The 23,459-nt window shown below is 47.5% G+C and overlaps 2 protein-coding genes and 1 non-coding gene across 26 annotated transcripts in view; all 3 read left to right on the forward strand.

Annotated features, from left to right (window-relative positions):
• On the forward strand, window positions 1-14,598 carry PABPC4 (poly(A) binding protein cytoplasmic 4). 12 transcript variants are annotated; one of them, XM_070260406.1, is made up of 16 exons: window positions 1-1,064; window positions 2,959-3,152; window positions 3,898-4,013; window positions 5,272-5,411; window positions 5,776-5,870; window positions 6,505-6,642; window positions 7,272-7,367; window positions 9,589-9,861; window positions 10,205-10,292; window positions 10,438-10,557; window positions 11,054-11,140; window positions 11,235-11,362; window positions 12,539-12,632; window positions 12,747-12,877; window positions 13,110-13,212; window positions 14,284-14,598. In XM_070260406.1, exons 2-15 carry the CDS (start codon window positions 2,979-2,981, stop codon window positions 13,197-13,199), a joined length of 1,770 nt encoding a protein of 589 aa, XP_070116507.1. In that variant the 5' UTR covers window positions 1-1,064; window positions 2,959-2,978; the 3' UTR covers window positions 13,200-13,212; window positions 14,284-14,598. The 12 variants fall into 12 exon arrangements, with proteins under 12 accessions (XP_070116507.1, XP_003364451.2, XP_001503500.2 ...); XM_003364403.5 differs by having other exon boundaries at window positions 15-208; XM_001503450.7 differs by having other exon boundaries at window positions 15-208; window positions 10,438-10,509.
• Window positions 7,638-7,772, forward strand: LOC111772610 (small nucleolar RNA SNORA55). The gene has a single exon (XR_002806617.1). It is a non-coding gene; the product is annotated as a small nucleolar RNA SNORA55 (small nucleolar RNA).
• LOC100054282 (peptidyl-prolyl cis-trans isomerase E) overlaps window positions 14,533-23,459 on the forward strand; it is a 25,990-nt gene continuing 17,063 nt past the window's right edge. For 3 of the 13 annotated variants that reach the window (XM_070260412.1, XM_070260414.1, XM_070260411.1), the window contains exons 1-6: window positions 14,533-15,554; window positions 16,728-16,826; window positions 19,359-19,402; window positions 20,262-20,288; window positions 22,117-22,198; window positions 22,693-22,793. In XM_070260412.1, coding sequence (XP_070116513.1) covers window positions 15,374-15,554; window positions 16,728-16,826; window positions 19,359-19,402; window positions 20,262-20,288; window positions 22,117-22,198; window positions 22,693-22,793 — 534 coding nt within the window. In that variant the 5' untranslated portion in view covers window positions 14,533-15,373. Of the gene's footprint in view, window positions 15,968-16,727; window positions 16,827-19,358; window positions 19,403-20,261; window positions 20,289-21,234; window positions 21,291-22,107; window positions 22,199-22,692; window positions 22,794-23,459 lie in introns of those variants that run through there. The other 10 variants (XM_070260413.1, XM_005607187.4, XM_070260415.1 and 7 more) reach the window with 8 other exon arrangements.

Consider the following 23,459-nt stretch of genomic DNA (forward strand, 5'->3'; position numbering starts at 1 on the left):
GTGGGGGCTGGGGAGATGAACGCTGCAGCCAGCAGCTACCCCATGGCCTCCCTGTACGTGGGCGACCTGCACTCGGACGTCACCGAGGCCATGCTGTATGAAAAGTTCAGTCCTGCGGGGCCTGTGCTGTCCATCCGGGTCTGCCGCGATATGATCACCCGCCGCTCCCTGGGTTATGCCTACGTCAACTTCCAGCAGCCGGCTGACGGTGAGTAGAAGCTATGTCCACACGGTCGTGGGGTCCCAGGGGACCCTAGGAATCAGCCTCCAGGCAGGTCCCCACCCCCACGGAGGGGGCATCAAGACGGCACCTTGCCACGGGAGCCATAGTGGGGAACAGGATGCAGGGGTTTGGAACAAGGATCCTGGCATCAGGTGACCGGAGTTTCAGTGTTGCTTCCACTTGCTAACTGGGTGACCTTGGGCTAATCAGTGGTGACGGTGGGGTTGGAACCCAAGGAGACTGTAAAATGGGATCAGAGGGAAGTCACCGTCATCCCATTGTGTGTGTGTGTGGTCCTGCTGCAGTGGGGCTGGGCTGTTAGAGACCCTTGCCTGGTCAGTGGGCATGGGCTCAGGCCCCTCAGAGGCCTGCCAAAAAGGCAGGACTGTCGAAACACAAATCCTGCAACAATTTGTGATGGCAGGGTCACTGCCTCCCCCCCTACCTTTATCCTGGACTAAGAGCCTTTGGTTTTGTGCTGCTAAGGGATCTTTCAGGGCAGGTGGGAAGCAGGGGAGCGATTCTCTGCGTTCATCTTGAGCAGGCCCTTGTGTTAGCACCGCCAGAGCTGCAGGTGCCAGGCCAGCTCCCCCTGTGCTGTGGAGAAAGGGTATCCAGTTAGTCTTGGGGAGGTGCTGCTTGGAAATCCACTGGGCTGGTGAGGATCGTTGCCTCACCTGTGAACAGTGCTTTCCAGTTGGCGAAACCGTTCCTTCATCCCGTCTGAAGAAAATAGGATTCCTGAGAAGGAGAAGGAACTGCAGGAGGTTGGAGGCTAAGCTGGGACCGCCAGTGCAGTGCCCTGCCGGACCAGATTGGGGCCTTAGCCCTCAGAGGAGAGGTATGCTGCAGGCGTGGCAGGAGTGAGGCCAGAGGAAACCTAATCAGGGGCTGCACGTGACTCCAGATTAAAAGGGAACAACTGTAGAGACCATTACTGGAGAAACAAGCCATTCTATGGCAAAGGATCTCCGGGTCCCTATTTTTGTCCCCACTTTGTTCACTGTCCGTGAAGCACAGAGAATGTCACCTGCCCAGGACTGGACTTGTTGAGAGACACCAGGCACTGCTACCATCGATTCAGTGTGCTCTGAGCTGAGTTGTGTCTGGCCACAGGGCACAAAGGAGGTGGCTGAGTGTGGCCTTTTTAGCTGGGAGTAGTGGGTCCATTGGCTGTTGCCTGCCTCCTTGACTCTTCTGAACAAAAGTCCTGTCACTTAGAGATAGGAGCAGAAGCCATTGGTCAGTGTGTCTGCCAACACATACCTCTGCAGGACCTCTACTTGCTATAAATAAGTGCAGCGAGATTTGTCAGGCTAAGCTGACTTGCCTTCTGCAGCGCCGCCTGGAAATAGACAAGGAGCTGTGTTGGAATGGGCTTCTTCACTGCTAATTAATGAAACAGTTTGGGGTCCCAGGCTCTGATCGCAGCTGGCCATCACAAGTGACCTCTTCTGCACCTGGACTTTTCCTGACATGGATCTGCCCTGGCTCCCCTTTCCCTGACCACCTCCCGTACTGAGGAGCCCACCTCGGGAAGGTGGTTAGAAATACTGAGTGAAAAGGAGACGCTCCCTTGGCTGACTGGGCAGCTGAGCTTGTGGAGGGCCAGTTAGGGAATTTTGTCCCTGTTTGAAGTAAGGTGGTGCCTTGAGGCGGGAGAAATACAGCCCCAGTCCCTGGATAGAGGAGATTCCGGGTGATGGCATTGTATAAGTCAGGGGAAGTGGGCCACCAGCCCTGGGTCCCTGTTAGTACCAGTGAAGTGTTCCTGCTGGCGGGTGGTGATATATTTTGGCTTCTGGTCTTCTAAATCCATGGTGTACACGTGGATTTGGTTGGGAAGCTAAGGAGGTATCCCAGGGCCCTGGATGGAGAAGTTGGTTGGGCACTAAGGCGTTTGAAGACCTGGAATTCCATTCAACTCAGATAAGGTCTTCAGAAGGCCTGGAAATCGCCAGGTACAGGGCCCACCTGCACTGTCTGCTTAGGGAGAAAGGTGTTGCAGTTTCCTCCTCCTTGTCCTGATAATACAAAGAACATTTACATGTGTGACCATTAGTATTTATCATTTTGATGATTGAGGCTTTTTCTGAGTCAATTTCTGTTCTCAGAAATTGAAAATACAAGAAACTGGGCTGACACATTTTCCCCAATCCTTTGCTCACAGATTTTGTTTTGCCATTTGTCTCGCAGCTGCATTGTAGACTAAAGGGCAGCTAGTTGGTAACTTCAATGCAATACCTCACTGAAAGATAATAGAAAATCTGGTATTCGTTTTTTAATCACTAGTTAGCTGCACCACTGACCCATCCTGAACATAAGTTTGTTCATTTTATAAAATGGATGATTTCTCTTGTCCCACCTGCTTCATGGTGGGTGGTAGGCTGCAGAGTCTTTTATAAATGATAAAGCTTAGTCAAATGTAAGGTATTATCATTTTCCTGGTCCCATAAGGCTCTTGAGCATGTCTTGCCTAACCCCCTTTCCCAACAAGGATGCAGACCCAGAGGGTCTGGGACTTCCCGCCATGAATCAGAATCATTGGCTAGAACTTGTCTACCCTCAGTACCAACACTGGCTAGAGGAATCTGATGCCTTTTAATTTTAATAGAGTTGCCTTTTATCATGCATTACCTTGAAAAGCCCTGGAGTCCTTGTTCCTGGGATGGTGGCAGTCACCTGCGGGAGGTAAGGTTTTCTCTTCTTGACTGAACTGTGTCTTTCTCTTGCAGCCGAGCGGGCCTTGGATACCATGAACTTTGATGTGATTAAGGGAAAGCCAATCCGGATCATGTGGTCTCAGAGGGATCCCTCTTTGAGAAAATCTGGTGTGGGGAACGTCTTCATCAAGAACCTGGACAAATCTATAGATAACAAGGCACTTTATGATACTTTCTCTGCTTTTGGAAACATTCTGTCCTGCAAGGTAAACATTGATTAAATGATTTCAGCAGAATGATTATGGAATCCTGAAAACAAGACAAATGCTAAATGGGGAACTGCCCTAGAATTGGGTGGCAGGGTATGGTTTTTCAAAATGCTGGGAATGGCTCTGAAGCCTAAGAGTTCCCTCTAGCTGGTCTCGTGCCACAACCCAGCATAACCAGCAGGTGCTTCTGTGTCTTCGTTGATTCTTCCCTTTGCCTGAAATATCCTTCCTGTTTTCTAGTTTTGGAAGGCATCAGAAGGTTTCTCTTTTGGGTGGGGGTGGAGAGGTGGGGGAGGAGAGGACCAGAGCATGCCTCTGGTTTCCAGGAAGCTGTACTCAGTCATTTTGGAAGCATAAATTCACCCTCTTCCTTCTGTGCACCTGTTGATGTGGAGAATTTTGTACAACTTGTGTGGCAGTGGTTTGCATGTCTGACTCCACACTAGACTGAAATTCTGTTGTGAGCTTGGAAAATGGTTCATCTTTCTGCAGACCATGGTGTTGCTCCCAGATCACTAAATGTTTTTGAATGAAATAAGAAAACATTTGGATAGAAGCAGCCTAATAATGGCTGCCGTCTGCTGTGCTACCTGTTAGAAAAAGCTTAGCTGCTGTGGTCTTCTGCATTTTGACCATGGACAGGCTAGAGGCCTCAGAACAGGAGGCCCTGAGTAGGAGACCACGTGGTTCTCAACTCTGGAGCTGGCCAGTGGCACTAAAGTGGCTGCCTTGTCTTTGACAGGTGGTGTGTGATGAGAACGGCTCTAAGGGTTATGCCTTTGTCCACTTCGAGACCCAAGAGGCTGCCGACAAGGCCATCGAGAAGATGAACGGCATGCTCCTCAATGACCGCAAAGTGTGAGTGTCCCAGTCTGGAGCAACAACCATCGCATGAGCCAGCCGTGGCCCCACCTCGGTATTAACTGGCACACACAAGGCGGCTACTGGTTCTCTCGGCCCAAGTGTGGCCTGCTCCTACCTCTCCACTCCAGGGCTGGTGAGTCTCCCTGCCCGAGCTGTGGCAGCCCTTTTGACTCGCCAAGGTGGGCTTCCTGCCCAAGCCATGGCCTGCCTGCCGCCTCTCCCTTAAAAGCATCCGTCCGTGGGTTTTGTGGGCATCAGCAACTGGGGCTGACTGGAAGGCAGCTCCAAGCCCACTCTGAGCAGGGGTCTTGGCCAGCGGCAGAGTGGAGAGGGCCCTGGACTGACCAGGAGCTGTATATTAGCTGTGTGACCTCGGCCTTCCTGTGACTCAGGTCTGTCCGTGGGGTCACTCGCTAGAGGTTGATGCCAAATTGTCCCCAGATCTCCACTTGGCTAACTTATGACTCAGTGGCTTTCTAATATAAGGCTGGCTCCACAGTAATACTTAATTTGGTTACAATGAAAAAAATCTCATCTCATTGCAAAAGACACTATTCATAATAGACCTTGTTGCTTTGATGTGGTTATGACAGAATAGAGAGGGGGATCTTAGCTAAGCCACGCAAGGAGAGCAGAAGGGACAGTAAGACGTGGCTATCATAAGCAAAACTTATTTCTGTCCTTTGTGTTGTTGAGCAGACCTTGGGATGGGTTGCATCGATCATGTGTATGTGCCCAGTGGTCAGGTCTTCCAAAGAGATCACTAGAAAGAAATCTAAAGACTTTCGATGCATGGATACATTTTTCTATGAAGTATAAACAACACCAAAATGAGTAAACTGAAAAAGCAGAGGCCACCTCTTAGTTCACTTCAGCAATCTCACTGCTAGGATTAACCACTGTTAACAGTTTGGTTTGTATCCTTCCAGACCTTTTCTATGCATTTACATAGATGTACAGAAATGAACGTTTTAAAAACATGGTCATCAGGTTTCTGCACGAAGGCAGTGTGATGTGGTAGGAGTAGCCCTGGTCTGAGCCAGGAGCCCTGGGGCTGGTCCTTGCAGGACAGTCTTGCCTCTTTCTCTTTCTGCTGGGGAGTTGGGGCGTCTCTGAGCTTGGTCTCCTGGTGGTTGGATGGGGACTCGTGTTTTAACCTCTCCTGTCAGCCTTTAACCTGCATTCCTTTGGGCCCCTGGAAATTGGGTTTTGTTCCTCTGGATGATCACTGTTTTTCATGGTTTCCTTTTAGGTTTGTGGGCAGATTCAAGTCTCGAAAAGAGCGAGAAGCTGAGCTTGGAGCCAAAGCCAAGGAATTCACCAATGTTTACATAAAAAACTTTGGGGAAGAGGTGGATGATGAGAGTCTGAAAGAGCTATTCAGCCAGTTTGGTAAGTAGGGTCCTTTGCCCCATGTGTCCCCTTTCACTGTCCACCAGACCTGGAATTCATCTCTTTTTACTTATTTAAGATATGAGAGCACCCAGACCCAGAAGTAAAATATCTTGCATGACAGAGGTCACAGGGTAGATAGGAATAGACTCCAGGCCTTGGCTCCTGGCTTCATCCTACCTTGTCCCATCCCCAAGGCCATCTCAGCAGCTTGGTCAGAATTAGAAGGCCGGGCATGGTGCCGCTTTCTTAGAGTCCATCTGGGTTCAACAATAGGTGTGTGTCAAGTGGGTTCCTAGAGAAGCCTTCGTTCCTTGAGCTGTGGTAGAGTGGTGTTACTAATAGTTCTGTCCTTTGGTAATAGGTAAGACCCTAAGTGTCAAGGTGATGAGAGATCCCAGTGGGAAATCCAAAGGATTTGGCTTTGTGAGTTATGAAAAACACGAGGATGCCAATAAGGTGAGAGTACCACAAGGTTGGGGAAAATTGGTAGGAAGTGGCCCCAGAGTGTGTGCAGGGCCAGCACGTGGAGTGGAGCAGGAATTATCTGAGTATCTGTAGTGATGCAGTCACTGTGCTCTGGAATTGTCTTCTTGAGGGATATTTGACTGTTTTCAGAGCTCTTGGCACATATCTGCCGCCTCAGCGGTTTTATCCTCTAGGTTGAAACAGGACAGATTTTTGTTCCCATTCATAGGTGAGGGAGCTAAGGGCCACAGGGCTGCTAATAACAGCACAGCGGCTACTTGTGGGTGAAGCTTTGTGCTAGGCCTTCAATGTATATCACTTAATACCCACAAGAGAACCTGAGAAATTTAGTGACAGATTATCAAGCTGGGCTCGTGTCTACCATTCTTATATTTGTACAGCTGTACTATTTTTTCCCTATATCATCTGGACCAGTATTACCCATTTAAATATTAACCCCACTTTACTGATAAGGAAGTTTGGATTTGCTGAGTTGGCTTCAGAGACAGAATGAAATTAGTTTTTAGCCCTGTAGGAAATATACTTTCAGAATATTTGGTGGGATTTACAGACCTCAGAGCAAGTCCGCTGCCTCTTGATTTAAAGACATGTATTTCCTCTTTAGGCTGTGGAAGAGATGAATGGAAAAGAAATCAGTGGGAAAGTCATTTTTGTAGGCCGTGCACAGAAGAAAGTGGAACGGCAGGCTGAGTTAAAACGGAAATTTGAACAGCTGAAACAGGAGAGAATTAGTCGATATCAGGTGAGAAGTGGTCTTGGCACAGCCTACCAGTAGGGTTTTACTGTGAAATATTTGCAAAGCGCCTTATGTTTAGTAGGCTTTCTCTTTGGGGACTTGAACTCTGCTCTTCCTCTCATTTCTACAAAGATCATTAAGTTTAAAAGGATATACCTACAAGATACAGCAGTGATTCTAGAACAAGGACAAGAGATTGATTTGTTCATTTAGGGACTCTGTTCTGGCAACATCAGTCTGTTCTTAGTCGTGTAGGGTTCTTTTACTTAAGTGATACCCCTTCATTTGGAATGGCAGCAAGGAGAACCCTGCCAGTGTGAGCAGTCAGCCAGAGCAGCTGTGAGGAGGATGGCTATGGCGCGTGACTTACATCGATGGCTCCTATCAGAGTCTTAAGGCAGTCGTCTCTCAGCTTTGAGCCGCCAGCAGAATCCCCTGCGGGGCTTGTTAAAACACGGATTGCTGGGCCCTAGAGTTTGATGTATTAGGTTTGGGTTCTGGCCTGAGAATTTCCATTTCTAACAAGTACCCAAAGATGCCAATGCTGCTGGTCTGGGGACCACACTTTGAGATCCTGTCTTAGAGAATATATGGGGTATATTGAGGTGTAATTAATAGTGATTCTTTTGCTTCAGGGGGTAAATCTCTACATTAAGAACCTGGATGACACCATTGATGATGAGAAGTTAAGGAAAGAGTTTTCTCCTTTTGGATCGATCACCAGTGCTAAGGTATTTTATACTGAGATTTTGGGATCAAAAGCAGAAGTAGTTATCATTTGGAGCTTTATTGACATTCTTTCTCTGAGGGAATAGGATCTAAATTGTGTTTATTTCTGAGTGTATCTGCCACATTATTCTAGTAAATTCCTCCTGGCATTCAGTTACCCGTCTGAGTGTATCCTCTGGAGGATGCCTTTCATTAGGTTAATATTGCACTGTCTCCCCAGCACTGGGGTATGGCGATGAATCTGACCCTGTCCTCCCTGCTGACCCTCCAGAGCACCTGAATCTTTCCCATTCTTTGCTGCTTTGTGCTGGTGTGGGGACAGATGGTGCTACAGTATGAGCAGAGGAAATCCAGACGGGTTGTTTTCCATTTGTCTTGGGGCCTGTCTCTACAACTCTGCCACACTCTCTCCTTGAAGGAAGATATTTTGAGGACTTTGGGACTGGGGTTGGGAACTTCCATCCTGGTTTTATAAAGGAGGAAAGGGGATCAGGAATTTGGTTTTTCCGTGTTTTACAATGTGCATCATTTGCTTGGTTTTCTTTGAAAATCGTATCAACTGAGTTAGGGTGAGTAAGTATGAACCCCATTTTAAAGATAAAGAATTTGAGTCCTTGAGCAAGAGAATGCTGGTCACATGAGGATGGTGTACTGCGTGTCCTTAGTGCTTTGGGAGGGAACTGATGACATCTGAAAGTTTTGGGTCATAGCTGATACAAATGCTAGCCCTGCTCAGCAGAGGTGCAGCAGATGTCACAGCATCTTCTGGTCATGAGACAGGAGGCCAAGTGGGCCAATAAAGACTTGGCGAGGGGCTGGCCTGGTGGTACAGTGGTTAAGTGCGCACGTTCCACTTCGGCGGCCTGGGGTTCACTGGTTCGGATCCCGGGTGCGGACATGGCACTGCTTGGCACGCCATGCTGTGGCAGGCATCCCACATATAAAGTAGAGGAAGATGGGCACGGATGTTAACTCAGGGCCAGTCTTCCTCAGCAAAAAGAGGAGGCTTGGCAGCAGTTAGCTCAGGGCTAATCTTCCTCAAAAAAAAAAGACTTAGTGGCCCTGCCCTGGCCCTTAGCTTAAGTTACGCACAGCCTTGGAGCATTATCAGTCGTAGCAGGGAGTTGGCCAGGGTCCACCCCATGGAGTTTCCCGCTTCCTGGCCCCTTCTCTCTCATCTCCCCTTTGTCTGGCCTCCGTCAGTGTGAGGAATAATAGTCTCTCCTACCAGCAGAGTAGTCAAGTTGGCATGTGCAAGAAGAGAGCAAAAGAACCGTATCTTGAAGTTTCACAGGCACCATTTTCAAGATTATGATGTCACTTATTTTTCACACACCTTACTGGCCCACCTCATTGGTAGAGTTGTTGCGTTGATACACATCTTGACTTCCATGTCCTCCACTTCAGAAGGCTCTCCAGACAGTGAGCTAAAACACAAAAAGGTGCCAAGCACCCCTAGTTATGTTGCTACCGACGCTTCTGAGGAGGTAGGCCAGAGAAAGCAATCAATAACCTTTTTAGGTAAGAAAAAAGCCATTTGTGAATGACTTAACTGTATGTGGAAAGACTGCCTGAACCAGTACACATGTGGCTTTGTAGCTGTTTGCCTTAGAGTGTGTCATGGACGTGAGGCTCAGAGAGGGCAAGCAAGTGATGTGTCAGGTTGGATAGCCTAGACGTGGCAGGGCTGGAACTAGACTCTAGCTGCCTTTCTCCCCACTGGTCGTCCTGCTATGTTATTCCCATTGAATTAATGGTGGCAGTCAGTGTTTTATAACTCCTTCCCCACATGTGCTTCGAAAGCATATCCTAACCCTGGTAAGAGCTTACTGAAGTTTTGTTCACCAAGACATTGGGCAGATGAGGTCTACAAATAAATTGCTTGACGCTGCCGTCCAGATGGCTTTTGGGATTCAGAGATAGCTGTGCTTCTGGGTGTTAGGAAGCACCTTTGGGTTCCTGGTTTAACCATTTAGCCGTGTCGTAGGGTTTGGGAACTTTCAAGCACCTGGGGATCTAACAAAGAAAATGCCTTGGTCCTTCCCTTAGTGGCTGTGGCTTAATTGGTCTGGGGTACATCCTGGGACAGGGCTGAGAACCCCTGACCCAGACTTGGTAACTCTTGCAGCAGAACCCAGGTTTTCTGGCTCTTAATAGTTGCCCCTCCCTCTCCCCCCAAACACACAGACACCTTTGTCTTAAGTAGCTGGTCTCCTCTTGTAGGTAATGCTGGAGGATGGGAGAAGCAAAGGGTTCGGCTTTGTCTGCTTCTCATCTCCGGAAGAGGCAACTAAAGCAGTCACTGAAATGAATGGACGCATCGTGGGCTCCAAGCCACTGTATGTTGCCCTGGCCCAGAGGAAGGAAGAGAGAAAGGCTCACCTGACCAACCAGTATATGCAGCGAGTAGCTGGGATGAGAGCACTCCCTGCCAATGCCATCTTAAATCAGTTCCAGCCTGCAGCTGGTGGCTACTTCGTGCCAGCAGTTCCACAGGTGGGTCTGCTGTGTGTTCATGGCCCTTCAGAGCCTGCCCACTGACAGCTGCTCCTGCAGTCTGCAGTGGTCAGGGAGAGGGCTTTTTGGATATCAGAGTTCTAGAATGTCCGTGTAGAGACCCTTCCAGTAAAATGAGGAAGGACTTATTCGTGGTCACATACACACAGTGGTAGGTGTAGAGTAAAAGAATCCCCAGTAACTGACCCCGTCAGCTTTTGAGTAGAGAGCAGCTCTATCCCACACAGATAGCATAGGGCCTGGAAGTGAGGTGAGATGAGCTAGTTCTCTAATGTGGGTTCCAGTCCTTAAAGTAAAAGGGTTTGGCTGCGCTTTCTTACAGGCTCAGGGAAGACCTCCATATTATACACCTAACCAGTTAGCACAGATGAGGCCTAATCCACGCTGGCAGCAAGGTGGGAGACCTCAAGGTAGGTGGTGGGGAATGGTCATGTGATCGCCCAGGATATACCTGTCCTGGCCTCCCCCGCCCCTCCTCCCTGTCCCCTGGGAGGCACAGCCTAGGTTCTGGTCCACATTGTTCATCAGTGATGTGCAACCTCTGTCTTTCACCAGGCTTCCAAGGAATGCCAAGTGCTATACGCCAATCTGGGCCTCGTCCAACTCTTCGCCATCTGGCTCCAACTGGTAATGCTCCGGCCTCTCGTGGCCTCCCTACTACCGCTCAGAGAGTCGGTGAGCAAACTGGCCTTGAGAAGCGTGGCCCGGGGAGGAGGGAGTCAGGACGACTAGGCTCTGCCCAGGGTTGGTCAGTTTGTTGAGCTCATCATGTTTTTTGAGTCCTGGTTGTGTAATCTCAGCTGTGTGCTTAGGTAGGTACTTATGGAGCAGAGAAACAATATAAATTCTAGGAGTATTTCTTTTAAGATTCTTTTCTCATCGGTGACTCATGTGAAAAAGGTTAGTTGTAGAAGTTTGTTGAATGACTACAGAGGCAGCCTGTTCTTTTGGGTGGGGTTGGAAGATAGAAGGAAACTTTTTTACAGAATATGTCTTGTATTCCGAGTGGTGGAAAGAGTTGTATGTTATCTGTTGGCTGCTCCTTGAAAGTAGCAGTAGTTGCCCCATGTGTGATGTGTTGTGAACGTGCTTTGGAATTGCTCCTTCCGTGGGACGTGGCCAGTTGGACATCTGCTGCCAACACTGATGTGCATTTGCTGGTCTGTTGTAGGGTCTGAGTGCCCGGACCGCTTGGCTATGGACTTTGGTGGGGCTGGTGCCGCCCAGCAAGGGCTGACTGACAGCTGCCAGTCTGGAGGTGGTATTGGATGCACACAGAACGGGGAAAGATGGGATTTGACGGGCCTTTGCCCAGGCTGATGGGCTTTAATTTTATTTGTTATTTTCCTAAGGTGTTCCCACAGCTGTGCAGAACTTAGCACCTCGTGCTGCTGTTGCTGCCGCTGCCCCTCGGGCTGTTGCACCTTACAAATACGCATCCAGTGTCCGCAGCCCTCACCCTGCCATACAGCCTCTGCAGGTGAGGTCCACCAAACAGAATGCTAAGAGGATTTTCCCTGTTTCCGTGTGATTGAAAAGATGCCTTGCTTTGCTTCCTTCCACAGGTATTAAATACCTGCTCTATGTCAGGGTGCCATGTCCTGTGCGGTGACACTGCCCTTGCAGGGGCTTTGTAGTGGGAGAGAGGGGTTTGAAATTGTTCTTCCTGATAACAGTTTACTCAGAAGTGCCCCAGAGGAGACAGCCAGTGCTTTTCTCCTTTTTACATGTGTGCTCACTCAGCTTTTTGAGCTTTTCACATCCTCTGGCCTAGTTGATCCTTCGCTACTCTGCAAGATCATTGGTACATTAAGGCAGGAGAGAACTTCATCTTATAGATGAGAAGTTCAGCTTCCGACTTAAGTTGGGGTGGGGAGTTGGAACCAGATCTCAGATTTTCTAAGATGGAACTTGTTATCTCTAGAGCTGTTTCCCTCAGGCAAGCTAAGATACAAGTAGTTTATTGCAAAGCTCAGTGGCAGTTTGCCTGGAGGAACCACACTCAGCCTTGTGGTCCGTAAACTGCTTTGTAAGTGGGAGATTTCCTGGAACTTGATTCTCTGTGAAGTATTTTCTTCCTAGAAGGCCCTACTTTTAGGGCTGTGACTGGCATTGACATTACATGTTGACAGTTATCAGGCCTTTGATACAATAAAGACATTTGGTACAATAAAGGTAATGTGGGATGTAATTATAAGTGTTTTGGTATTTATACCCTTTGACCCAGTCTCTACTGGGAATTCACTCTAAAGGAAAATGGTAACTTTCAGGAAAGGGCTACATGTACGAATGTTCACTGCACCTTATTTATTAACAAGGCTTCAAATTCTTGGGTAACCTTGGGTAAATTATGACCATTATAACTTGAGTAAATTAAAATTAATTGATAGATGGTTGTCAAGCGTTTTAGGTTTTTCTTATTCGTTTTCCTTTCCTTTGAATAGCATGCCATTTTACTATAGTTGGTAAACTACATGACTCTCTTCCTCACCTGACCCCCTCAAACCCCCAAGACTGAAAGTAGTTCCTTGACAGCAAGGACATCCACCTCCATCTCCTCTTTCATGTAGTAGACTTTCAGATGTTAAGTGGTCAGGCTCTTGATCACCGTCAAGTGTCCTTTCCTTGGTGCTGACCCGTTGCTTCTGGTTCCCAGGCACCCCAGCCGGCGGTCCACGTGCAGGGGCAGGAGCCCCTGACCGCCTCCATGCTGGCTGCAGCACCCCCCCAGGAACAGAAGCAGATGCTGGGTGAGTGACCCACGTGCTTGCGGAAGAGGGGGCCAGAGCCTGGTACTGACCTGGACACCAGGTCCACTCTTTACTGGGATTTCACCTGCTTTTTAATGAAATCTCTTCCCACAGGAGAACGTTTGTTCCCGCTCATACAGACCATGCATTCAAACCTGGCTGGAAAGATTACAGGGATGCTGCTGGAGATCGACAACTCTGAGCTGCTGCACATGCTAGAGTCCCCTGAGTCGCTCCGCTCCAAGGTGAGCTGCTTCTCTGACCCTGGGGCTTCGCTCACTCAGCTCGGGAGGACGAGGGGCGGCCTCGGACACCTGGGAGCAGCAGAGAGAAAGGTCTGCTGCCCCATGACCTTCTTGGGCCTCGCCTGTGATTTGAGGGCGGCTGGGGTGTGGTATTTGGGAAAGTGGTCGGCACCAGAGAGGGGTGGGAGGGGCTCTCCTCAGATGTCACTGAGCCCCTGGAGATTTCTCACAGGTGGATGAAGCTGTGGCGGTTCTGCAGGCTCATCACGCCAAGAAGGAAGCTGCCCAGAAGGTGGGCGCTGTCGCTGCTGCTACCTCCTAGACAAGGAAAAACCGTATGTTTGGCTATTCTTGTTTTCTGCAATGGTTTTGACTTGCAAATATCTTCCTAAAAGATTAGGGGCTGTGTACAGAACCATGTTTCTGCCACTTAACCTGGTAACTTGGGCAGGCTGGCACCTGGATTTTTTTCCTGTCATCTAGGTGAGTTAATATGGAGAAGAGAGGAGTACAGGTTGTAAATTATAAGGAGCAAACGACAAGAGCACCTGGTTGGATCTTTCTCAGGAATCACCTTGTTGGTCTGGAATAATGACGGATATAAGGCGTTGTCATAATCACATCCCACAGCCTTATTTCTATGAGCATCTCCCTGGTTTGGCTTGAGGTTGGTGAGGTTAGCTGTGTGTGCAGCTACTGCTTAGCTCTGGGAACACAGCAGGCCACAGGCCTTGGTGTCAAAGGGGGAGAGACAGTCACATCTGACTACAGTTTCAGTGTGAGTGTTGCAGTTGACTTCTGGACTTGGGGGCCATGACATCTGTCTGCAGGGACTTGGGTGACTGAAGCTTAACTAGGACTTGTGGCAAGAACTGGTGGGTGCTTCCAGATGGAGAGAGGGAACCAAATGAGCAGAGGCAAGGAGAAAGAGCATGTGGTAAGGGCCAGAGCTGGTGTGTTGGTAGGGGTTGATTGGCATAGCCATGGCCCCTTGTCAAGGGTCTGAGCCCTGTCATTTGGAGCTTAAGCAAGAAAACCACAGAAGCTTTGAGTACAGGATACCCAGGAACGGTGGAGGGGGGAGCTTTATAGACAGTAGTTAGCCTCAGAAGTCAGTTGTTTTTAATCAGGGGTGCCCCCGCAGGGGACATTTGCTAATGTCTAGAGACATTTTGGTTGTCACAGTTGGGATTGTGTTACTGGCATTTAGTGGGTAGAGGCCAGGGATGCTGCTAAACATCCTGGGATGCACAGGACAACCCTAATGGAATTATCTGGGCCAAAAGTCAGTAAGCACTGAAGTTGAGAAACTCTGCTCTATAATTCCTTCTTTTATCAGCCAGAGATTTCAGTGAATCCCTGAGGGTCTTTTGATTATGTATGTGTGTTGATACTTTTCTTTTCAGGATTTCAAAGCCAAATAACCCCTTAATGGAATTCAGCTCAAGGTTTGAAGACTTCCTAGCTTGTCCTATGGACCTCAACACCACGAACCACAAATTGCAAATTTAATAGGTCATTTTGTATCAAAAGGTCAATTATGAAGCACCTAGAATTTTTCAATTAAGAGAATATATTCTCTGGGTTCTGCCATGGCCCAGACAGTGTTAACGTTTTTTTTTTTTTCTATTGTGGGTTTTGATTTTTTCCCCCCAGAAATTGGTTTTATTTGATGTACCCAAGTCTTAAGTTTCTCAATAAAGAAAAAAACCTCCATAAAACTGCCTCTGTCTTATGTTTTCCTCTGACCACCATTTTATTCTATAAATTCCAGTTTTTACTGGAAGTAAGTTTAGGATGTAGAGTCAAATGAAGTTCTGTATAGTTTATCGTCCTTTCCTGATGGTTATAAGCAGACTATTTTGTGTTAGTAAGGTGTGCAGAACTGTCTCACTGCATTCTGTTGTGGGAGGACCCTTATATTGGGAACAGAAAAGACCTTGAGTCTGGCACAGGAAAGCTGGGGTACAGGGTGGGGTTGACGTGTTGCAAGGATGTATGGTGAGAGATGCAGAGCCTGGCCTCTCCTGTCTTGGACTGTGTTGGTTGGGGTCTCAGTCCCCTCTCTTTCTTACTGCCAATTTATCCTGCAAGCAAGTCAGCATATCCAGTTGCCCAGATTCTGCAACTAAGCTTTCCTGTGGCAATGGGAAAAGGCTCAGGAGATAGGTCTGAGTGACAGTAGCGAACAAGTGCTGAAGTCCTAAGGGTTTTGTGTCCCTTTAGACCTGAAAACGACCATAATCTGGCCAAGGTCACCCAGTCGACTTGCCCTCCCTGCCCTCCAGCAGCACTTCCTTTTTCCCTTTCTCGAAACTTGGCAGGCTGTCCTTCCTCCGGGCCTTACCCAGGTGTCCCTTTCCCTGGAATGTTCTCCCCTGGTTCTTGCCTCTTGGCCGGCTCCCCCTTTTCCTTAAGGGTCTAGTCTCACCTTAAGTAACTGATCTAAAGGCCCAGTCTAAAGTAGATTCCCCTGTTTCCTGACGGCCGCAGTTCATGCGACCGTGGACTGTTTATTTTCTTTTAACGCCCGGCTGCCCCGCGCCCCACGCCCCGCAGCGCCCAGGCGGTGCGGGCGTCTGCGCCTTCGGCCGAGGGGGCAGGGAGGGGGCGGGGCCCGGCTGCTGGCTTCCGGCGGAAGAGCTGAGAGCAAGATGGCTGCCACCAAGAGGGTGCTGTACGTGGGTGAGCCGGCGTGGGGTCTTCACGAGCCGGGGGTCGATCGAGTGGAGGTTGTGGGCTGTGGGCGGCGGGGTCTGGGTGCGGCCCTAGGCGGCGTGAGGGGGCACAGCCGGGTCTCTTGCTGGGCTTTACCCCGCAGCCTGCGGACGGCGCCCGCGGCCTGACGGCTTTGCTGGTTCTACCTAGCGCTGTCTAGAGCCCTTTCCCCTCTGACCCTGGACCCAGAGAGGTGGTGAGATCTGTTATTGTGACCTCAGACCCCAACGCAAACTCGCACGCCCAGTCGTTCCGCAAACGCCGCAGCTCTGGCCCCTTAGATGAAGAAGAAGCTGGGGAATTAAGGAAACAGCTTCACTGTGCGGGTTGGTGAGCACTACGATGTGGTGGTTTGACGAGGATTGGGGAAAGGTGAGGGCAAACTGCCCGGAGGCGCTGAGGCCAGAGCTGGGTTTGAAAGATCAGGAGTTAGGCAGCCAGGGCGGGAGCAGGGCTGCTCCTGGGTGGAGAGCTGCAAGAGCAAAAGCCTAGAGTGGGGAAGTAGTCCAGCACTTGGGGGCACATAGTTGGCGTTGGGGAAGCAAGGGGAAAAGAGGCCGGAGAGGTGGGCAGTGCTCAGGTAATGAAGGTCTCATATGCCATGCTGAGGAACTTGGTCTTGTGGGCATTCGTGAGCTTTTGGAGAATATTAAGCCGGACAGTGATGTAGTCAGATGTAGAATGATGGAGTAATTCTAGTGACTGTATAGAGGAGACACAGAAACTGGAGGCAGTGAAGCTGTTACAGTAACTGGGCGCTAGATGTAGATCTGAAGAGGGATGGGGAGAGGAGTGTCATTTTTCTTTTTTCTGAGGAAGACTCGCCCTGAGCTAACATCCGTGCCCATCTTCCTCTACTTTATACGTGGGATGCCTACCACAGCATGGCCTGCCAAGCGGTGCCATATCTGCACCCGGGATCCAAACCGACGAACCCCGGGCCACCGAAGCAGAACGTGCGAACTTAACTGCTCAGCCACCAGGCCACTCCAGGAGTGTCATTTTGTATAGCCAAAAGACTGTGGGGACCCCTTCTTCCCCGGCCTGTGGCTGTCTTGCTAACAGAGTGTTGCAGCAGCTGTACCAAGAGGGTGGAGGACATTGGTTCAGAAGGTGCTTGTTGTCTTTGCAGGTGGGCTGGCAGAGGAGGTGGATGACAAAGTTCTTCATGCTGCTTTTATTCCTTTTGGAGACATCACAGATATTCAGATTCCTCTGGATTATGAAACAGGTGAGTCCTTTCAGTGTCTCTCATGTTCAGATTCCTAATGCCAGGAGAAGAACTTGAGAAAAAATCTTAAGTCATGTGTGTTTCATATGTTATTGGTATGTAATGAAGTTCAGGAGGATGTCTCTCTAGGTAAACATGACTGTGATCTTGGTGATGGAAAAGGAACATTCTGAGGACAACTAGGACAGGATGGCGATGAGGCTGTGGGCAATTTACAGAGACTGACAGTTGGTGGTTTGGAGGAGAGACTTTCTCCACGTTGGAACCATTTGGGGGCTTTGATTTCTGATCATTTAATATATAAACTGTATAGTAAGAATCAGGAGGAAGATAGTCTTAGAAAGACCTTGAAAGGTCTGGGTGTTGTTTCACTCCACCTGCTGGGTAGCTGTACCCCACCGCCCCTGCCAGCCAGACCTCCCTTCTTGGCAGCTGTGCTTTTAAGTGGCAAAGGGCAGCAGGGAAGCGCGGCCCTGACAGTGGGGCCTTGGCCTCGGCCTCTGCTCGCCTCGGTGAGTTTTCCTTCCATTGGTATCACAGTTACAGTGCACGTTCCTTGGTTGTGATTTTCTAAGATAGGAGTTTTAGACCTAACTCTGCCACTAACTTTGTGTGTGTCACACTTAAAACTCTCTATGCCTTCTGTTTTTCAATTCTTCAATGAAACAGTAAGAATGGCTTTTTGGGGCCCTTCTACCTCTGAGTTCTTTTTTTTTCTTGTTCTGAATTGCTCGGTGTTATTTTTTTTATTGAGGTAATACTGGTTTATAACATTATGTAAATTTCAGGTGTACATCGTTATATTTCGATTTCTGTGTAGACTGTATTGTGTTCACCACCCAAAATCTAATTGCCAGTCTGTCAATTGCCATCTGTCACTGTACACATGTGCCTATAACCCCTTTTGCCTTCCTCCTTCCCTGCTTCCCCTCAGTAACCACCAGTCTGTTCTCTTTGTCTATGTAGTTGTTTGCTGTTGTTTTTATCTTCCATTCATGAGTGAAATCATACGGTATTTCACTCTCTCTAACTTATTTCACTTAGCATAATACACTCAAGGTCCATCCGTGTTGTCACAAATGGCAAGATTTCATCTTTTTTTTATGGCTGACTAGTATTCCAGAGAGTGTGTGTGTGTGTGTGTGTGTACACACCACATCTTTTTTATTCATTCGTCCATTGATGGGCACTTAGGTTGTTTCCAAGTCTTGGCTGTTGTGAATAATGCTGTGGTGAACATACGCGTGTGTATATCTTTTCAAATTAGTGTTTTCATATTCTTTGGGTAAATATCCAGAAGTGGAATAGCTGGATCATATGGTAGTTCTATTCTTAATTTTTGAGGACTCTCCATACTCCATACTATCTCCATAGTGGCTGCACCAGTTTGCATTCCCACCAGCAGTGTATGAGAGTTCTCTTTTCTCCACATCCTCTCCAACACTTGTTGTTTCTTGTCTTAATTATAGCCATTCTGACGGGTGTGAGGTGATATCTCGTTGTAATTTTGATTTGCGTTTCAGTAATAATTAGTGATTTTGAGCATCTTTTCCTGTGCCTGTTGGCCGTCTGTATATCTTCTTTGGAAAAATGTTCAGATCCTTTGCCCATTTTTTTGTTTTTCCTCCCCAAAGCCCCAGTGTGTAGTACATGGTTCTTCTATATGGGATGCTGCCACAGCATGGCTTGACAAGTGGTGCATAGGTCCACGCCCAGGATCCGAACAGGTGGACCCCGGGCCACGGAAGCAGAGTACATGAACTTAACCATTACGCTACTGGGCTGGCCCCAGCCTTTGCCCATTTTTTAATTGGGTTGTTTGTTTGTTGTTGAGCCTGAGTTCTTTAAATTAGTAACTTCTATTGCTCTTGCTCTCCACCAGCTAAAAAAATTGTTTCCTGAGAACAAGCACTGTACTCCCTTCTTTAGTAGTCACCTAACTCCGTAATGAGGTCACTGCTCTGTACATAGTTATGCTTAATTGGAATGAACACTTGACAGATCAATAACTTTTTCTACTTTCTATAGGTCTTATAAGCAAAGGTGATCAAAATGCTTGGAAAGTAACTTAAGGTTTCAATTCTCTAGTGGTAGAATTGGATACTACAAAGTTTAAAATTTTAGTTCAGGGGCCAGCCCCATGGCTAAGTGGTTAGGTTTGCACACTCTGCTTTAGTGGCCAAGGATTTTGCTGATTCGAATCCTGGGTGTGGACATGGCACCGCTCATCGGGCCGTGCTGAGGTGGCGTCCCACATGCCACAAGTAGAAGGACCCACAACTAAAAATACATAACTATGTACCGGGGGGCTTTGGGGAGAAAAAGGAAAAATAAAATCTTAAAAAAAAAATTTAGTTCACTATGTAGCTATGTTTATTTAAAACAAACAAAATGACTTTAATATTTCTGGAAGCATTGTTGACTAAACCAAGAAAAGTCTAAAAGTTAGATTTTCACTTTTTAAATGGCATCTTTGTATGGCATGTTTCCTCCTACTGCCCACAAATTAACTACCCATTTCTGCTATTGTAGAAAAGCACCGAGGATTTGCTTTTGTTGAATTCGAGTTGGCAGAGGTAAGAAATTTTCCCTGTTTAGTATTTGGCTAGTGTTGCTTACAAAAGGTGCTGCTCTGTTTGGGTGGGTACAGTAGTCTCCTGGGGCTGCCGTAACAAATTCCCACAAACTTGGTGGCTTGAAACAACGGAAATTTATTCTCTCAGCTTTGGAGCCTAGAAGTATGAAATCAGGATATTGACAGAGCCATGCTCCCTCTGAAGGCTCTAGAGAAGAATCCTTCCCTTTCCAGCCTCTGGTGATTCCTGGCTTTCCTTGGCTTGTAGCTGCAGCACTCCAGTGTCTGCCCGAGTCTTCATATGGCCTTCTTCCCTGCATGTGTCTCTCTGTGTCTTCTCTTCCTATAAGGACACTAGTCATTGTTTTCAGGGCCCACCCTGATCCAGTAGGACATCATCTTAACTAATTACATGTGCAAAGACCCTATTTCTAAGGTTTGAGTAAACATGAAATTTTGGAGGACACTATTTAACCCCTTACAGTGGCTTGGTGGTAACATTTGCCAAGAGGTAGGAAGTTCTGCTTGAAGCAAGACCCACTAGGCCTGACTCAAAATTCCCCTCACTTAGTCAGAATGTGGCAGACAGATCCTGCAGAGCCCTCAGCCTCTGGCCTGGCATTGCTAATTCCTGTTTCCTATGCATATTCTCTGTCTCCGTAACACGAGCACACATCCTTACAGCACCAGCTCTAACAAGTGGTTAGTACATACTTTTTGTTAAATACACACAATCTTGGCAGATAGGAAGGGAAAATGTGTCTTTTTCCCTGTGCCTGCAGTACTGAGTTTTTATCTGAGTGCTGACTACAAAAAGAGTTGAACTGCAGACGTGAACTTTTTCCTTGTATTCTTTTCAGGATGCTGCAGCAGCCATCGACAACATGGTATGGTGGAGATCTTTGCTTTTTACTAAAGCTGTCATTTGGTGCTACTTTATAGTAAATGGGACGCTCGTGCACATGTTGGGTTTCCAGTTTCCACAGTTTCAAAGTTATGTAGGAAGCAAAAGTTGTCATTATTTGGAAGTATTCGCTATGAACTGTCTACTTAGAAAATTAATTATTATTCAGAAATCCTCCCCATTTAAGATGGGCATAAATACCACCATCTTTGTTGGCCAATCTTTCTCTGACTGTTTTGTATCTACAGCAGGGGTCAGCAAACTACAGTCCATAAGCCAAGTCCATCCTGCAGCCTGTTTTTGTATGGCTATGAGCTAAATGGTTTTTATATTTTTAAAGGGTTGTGGGGAAAAAAAGGAATATGCAGCAGAGACTTATGTGGCCTAAAATATTACTCTCTAGACTTTTAGAGAAAGTTTGCCGACCTCTAGTCTAGGACAGTACAGCATAAACCAATAGAGCATAAGTTAATTGCAAAGTAAAATTGTGAATCTCGAATAAGAGGTGGGATTTCGTGAAGTGTGTGAAAGTGATTGTGGAAAACTGCTGTAGTTGGCTCTGATAGGCTCTCAGAAAGTGAAACCAGCTAACGACTGAGGAAGAGAAAACCTACAAGGAGTATGACAGGTTGGGTGCTTCACAAGAAGATAGTTTGAATTCCTATTGCTGCTGTAACAAATTACCACAAATTTGTGGTAAAACAACACAAATGTGTTATGTTAGTTCTCTGGTCTCGCTGAGCTAAAATCAAGGCATTGGCAGGGCCTCCTTCCCCTGGAGGCTCTAGCGGAGAGAATCTGTTTCTTTGCCTTTTCCAGCTTCTAGAGCTTGACCACATTCCTTGGTTCTTGACTGGCCGGGCGAGTCTTCCTCACACTCCATCACTCTGAAACTAACTCTTCTGTCTCTCTCTTCATGTTTAGAGGATCCTTGTGATTACATTGGGCCCATCTGAATAATCCAGGATAATATCTTTATTTTAAGGTCAGCTAACTTACAGCCTTAATTCCTCCTTGCCATGTAACATAGCATATTCACAGGTTCTGGCGGGTAAAATGTGGACATCTTTAGGGTGGCCATTATTTTGCCTACTACAAAACCCTGAAATGTTTTTGCCCTTTTTAAAAAATCTTTATGATCAGTCTTCATGACTAAATATGAAATAAGGATGTTGTTTCATGCTATCGTTCAATTTTTTTTAATTGATGGAAAAAAGACTAGTATCTTATTCATCTTTGTTTCTAAGAGCAAGGGCATAGCTGTAATTATAACCTAAATCTTCCTTAATTAAGGAATCCTTTTTCATACATTTTTTTAGTTGTTGTCAAAAGGCCCAAAACAAACCTTTATAAAGGTCTGTCTACTTACCTTTTCCTAGTATCGGTTATTCTTGGATAATACAATATTCCTACATTTCGTTCTATGTTCTCTCTTACTCTTTCATCAAACGTATCCCTCAACAGTCAGCAGTAGCATTTTTCTCCAGTTCAGTGCTGATCTTGGCTTTTCACGATAGACTCAGGTACTTGGTGACTGCGTTTACCCTTATAATTTCAGAGTTCTGGACTCAAATCCAAAGATCATGGCAGCACAGACCTTCTTGTCTGTCGGTGTGGAGAGAAAGGAAGTGTGTGGTGGCTTAGGGCCTTTTTGTGGTTAGCCTCACGCTTGGCTTGCCTTCAGGGTGCAGGCTTGCCACTTAGAATAATCATTAGCAAGTCTCAGACTTTGTAGATGTCAGTGGAAAGCTGTCAGGTATTCTTTGATCCTAAAAAGTTTTAAGCAGCTGATTGTATTGCAATCTTTTCAGAATGAATCTGAACTCTTTGGGCGGACAATTCGTGTCAATTTGGCCAAACCAATGAGAATTAAGGAAGGCTCTTCCAGACCAGGTGAGTGGGGGCAACTGTGGATTCCCATCATTCTTTGGCTTTGACCTCTGTTGCATTTTTATTCCTGTCTGTGGTGGTAGTATGTACACGAGTAGAGTGGTTTATAGTGGAGAAGAGAATGCAGCACCTCCGTGGAAATAAAGGGTTTGAGATTCTCTGCAGAGCTGGAGGCATTGTCCTTGTGGAAGTCTTGCTTTGGCAGGTAGACATAGACTGCCCTTGCAGCCTTGACAGGGGCTGGGACTTCCCTTTTGGCCTGGCTTAGTCCCTCCTTATTCTCCTCCACTTCTGCTAAGAGCTAGACGTGAAGTCTTGACATCTCCCAGTGACAACTTTCCTTGCCCTGGGAGTTCCTAAGAGGTGACTTTTGCCTGCATGAGAGCCACATAGTGTGTCCACTTTGCTGACTCAAGCAGCAAAGAACTGGACATAGCTAATTAGCAGTTGGCTGATAGCTTGAGTTTCTTCACGTTTGTTTGATTCTTTCCCTGCAGTTTGGTCAGATGATGACTGGTTGAGGAAGTTTTCTGGGAAGACTCTTGAAGAGAATAAAGAGGAAGAAGGGTCAGAGCCTCCCAAAGTGGAAACCCAGGAGGTGAGATTGAAGGCTGGGCTTCCAGAGAGAAGGCTGGCGCTTTCCACCCAGGGCCCTTCTGATGTGGGTGGCTTGGGGGAGTTGAATGGACAAGCATTGGGTCTCTCGTCCTTGTAGGGCTCTAGGTGAGAAGTATTGTGTGTGTGCTCGGATATTTGTGTTGCCGTTGAATGAGAGGATGTCTGAGATGAGAAAGGACAGTGAGTGTCCCTCCTTACCGGCACCCACTGTCCTCCTGATCTTTCCTGCTCCCTCACTGAAGACTTTGGCAGCAGGCTCACTGTCTTCCTATTCCTGCCCTGATTCCACGGAGGCCCCTTGCCCTCAGTCTGTACCCGGTACAAGGCTCTCCCTGCCTCGGCACTTTCTCCTGCTTCTCGACACACCATCCTGACGTTGCTTCTGGGGATAATTCAGAGGCTTGTCCTCCTCTCTCCACCCTTTGAACAGTGGTGTTTCTCTAAGTTCCTTCCTGAGCCCTCAGCTTCTCTCTCCACACTGTCCTTGTGCAGTCTCAGCCACTTTTGTCCCTTTTGAGGATCACACTCACTCCATGTTCTGGTGACTTCCTGATCCCTAGTTCTAGTCCTGACTGAGTTTCACATATTTCTGCCTGGATGTCCCACAGTCACTGTAAATAAACAAAGCATATCCCAAGTGTATTTC

The sequence above is a fragment of the Equus caballus genome, chromosome 2 (genome assembly GCF_041296265.1).
Source record: "Equus caballus isolate H_3958 breed thoroughbred chromosome 2, TB-T2T, whole genome shotgun sequence".
NCBI lineage: Eukaryota > Metazoa > Chordata > Mammalia > Perissodactyla > Equidae > Equus > Equus caballus.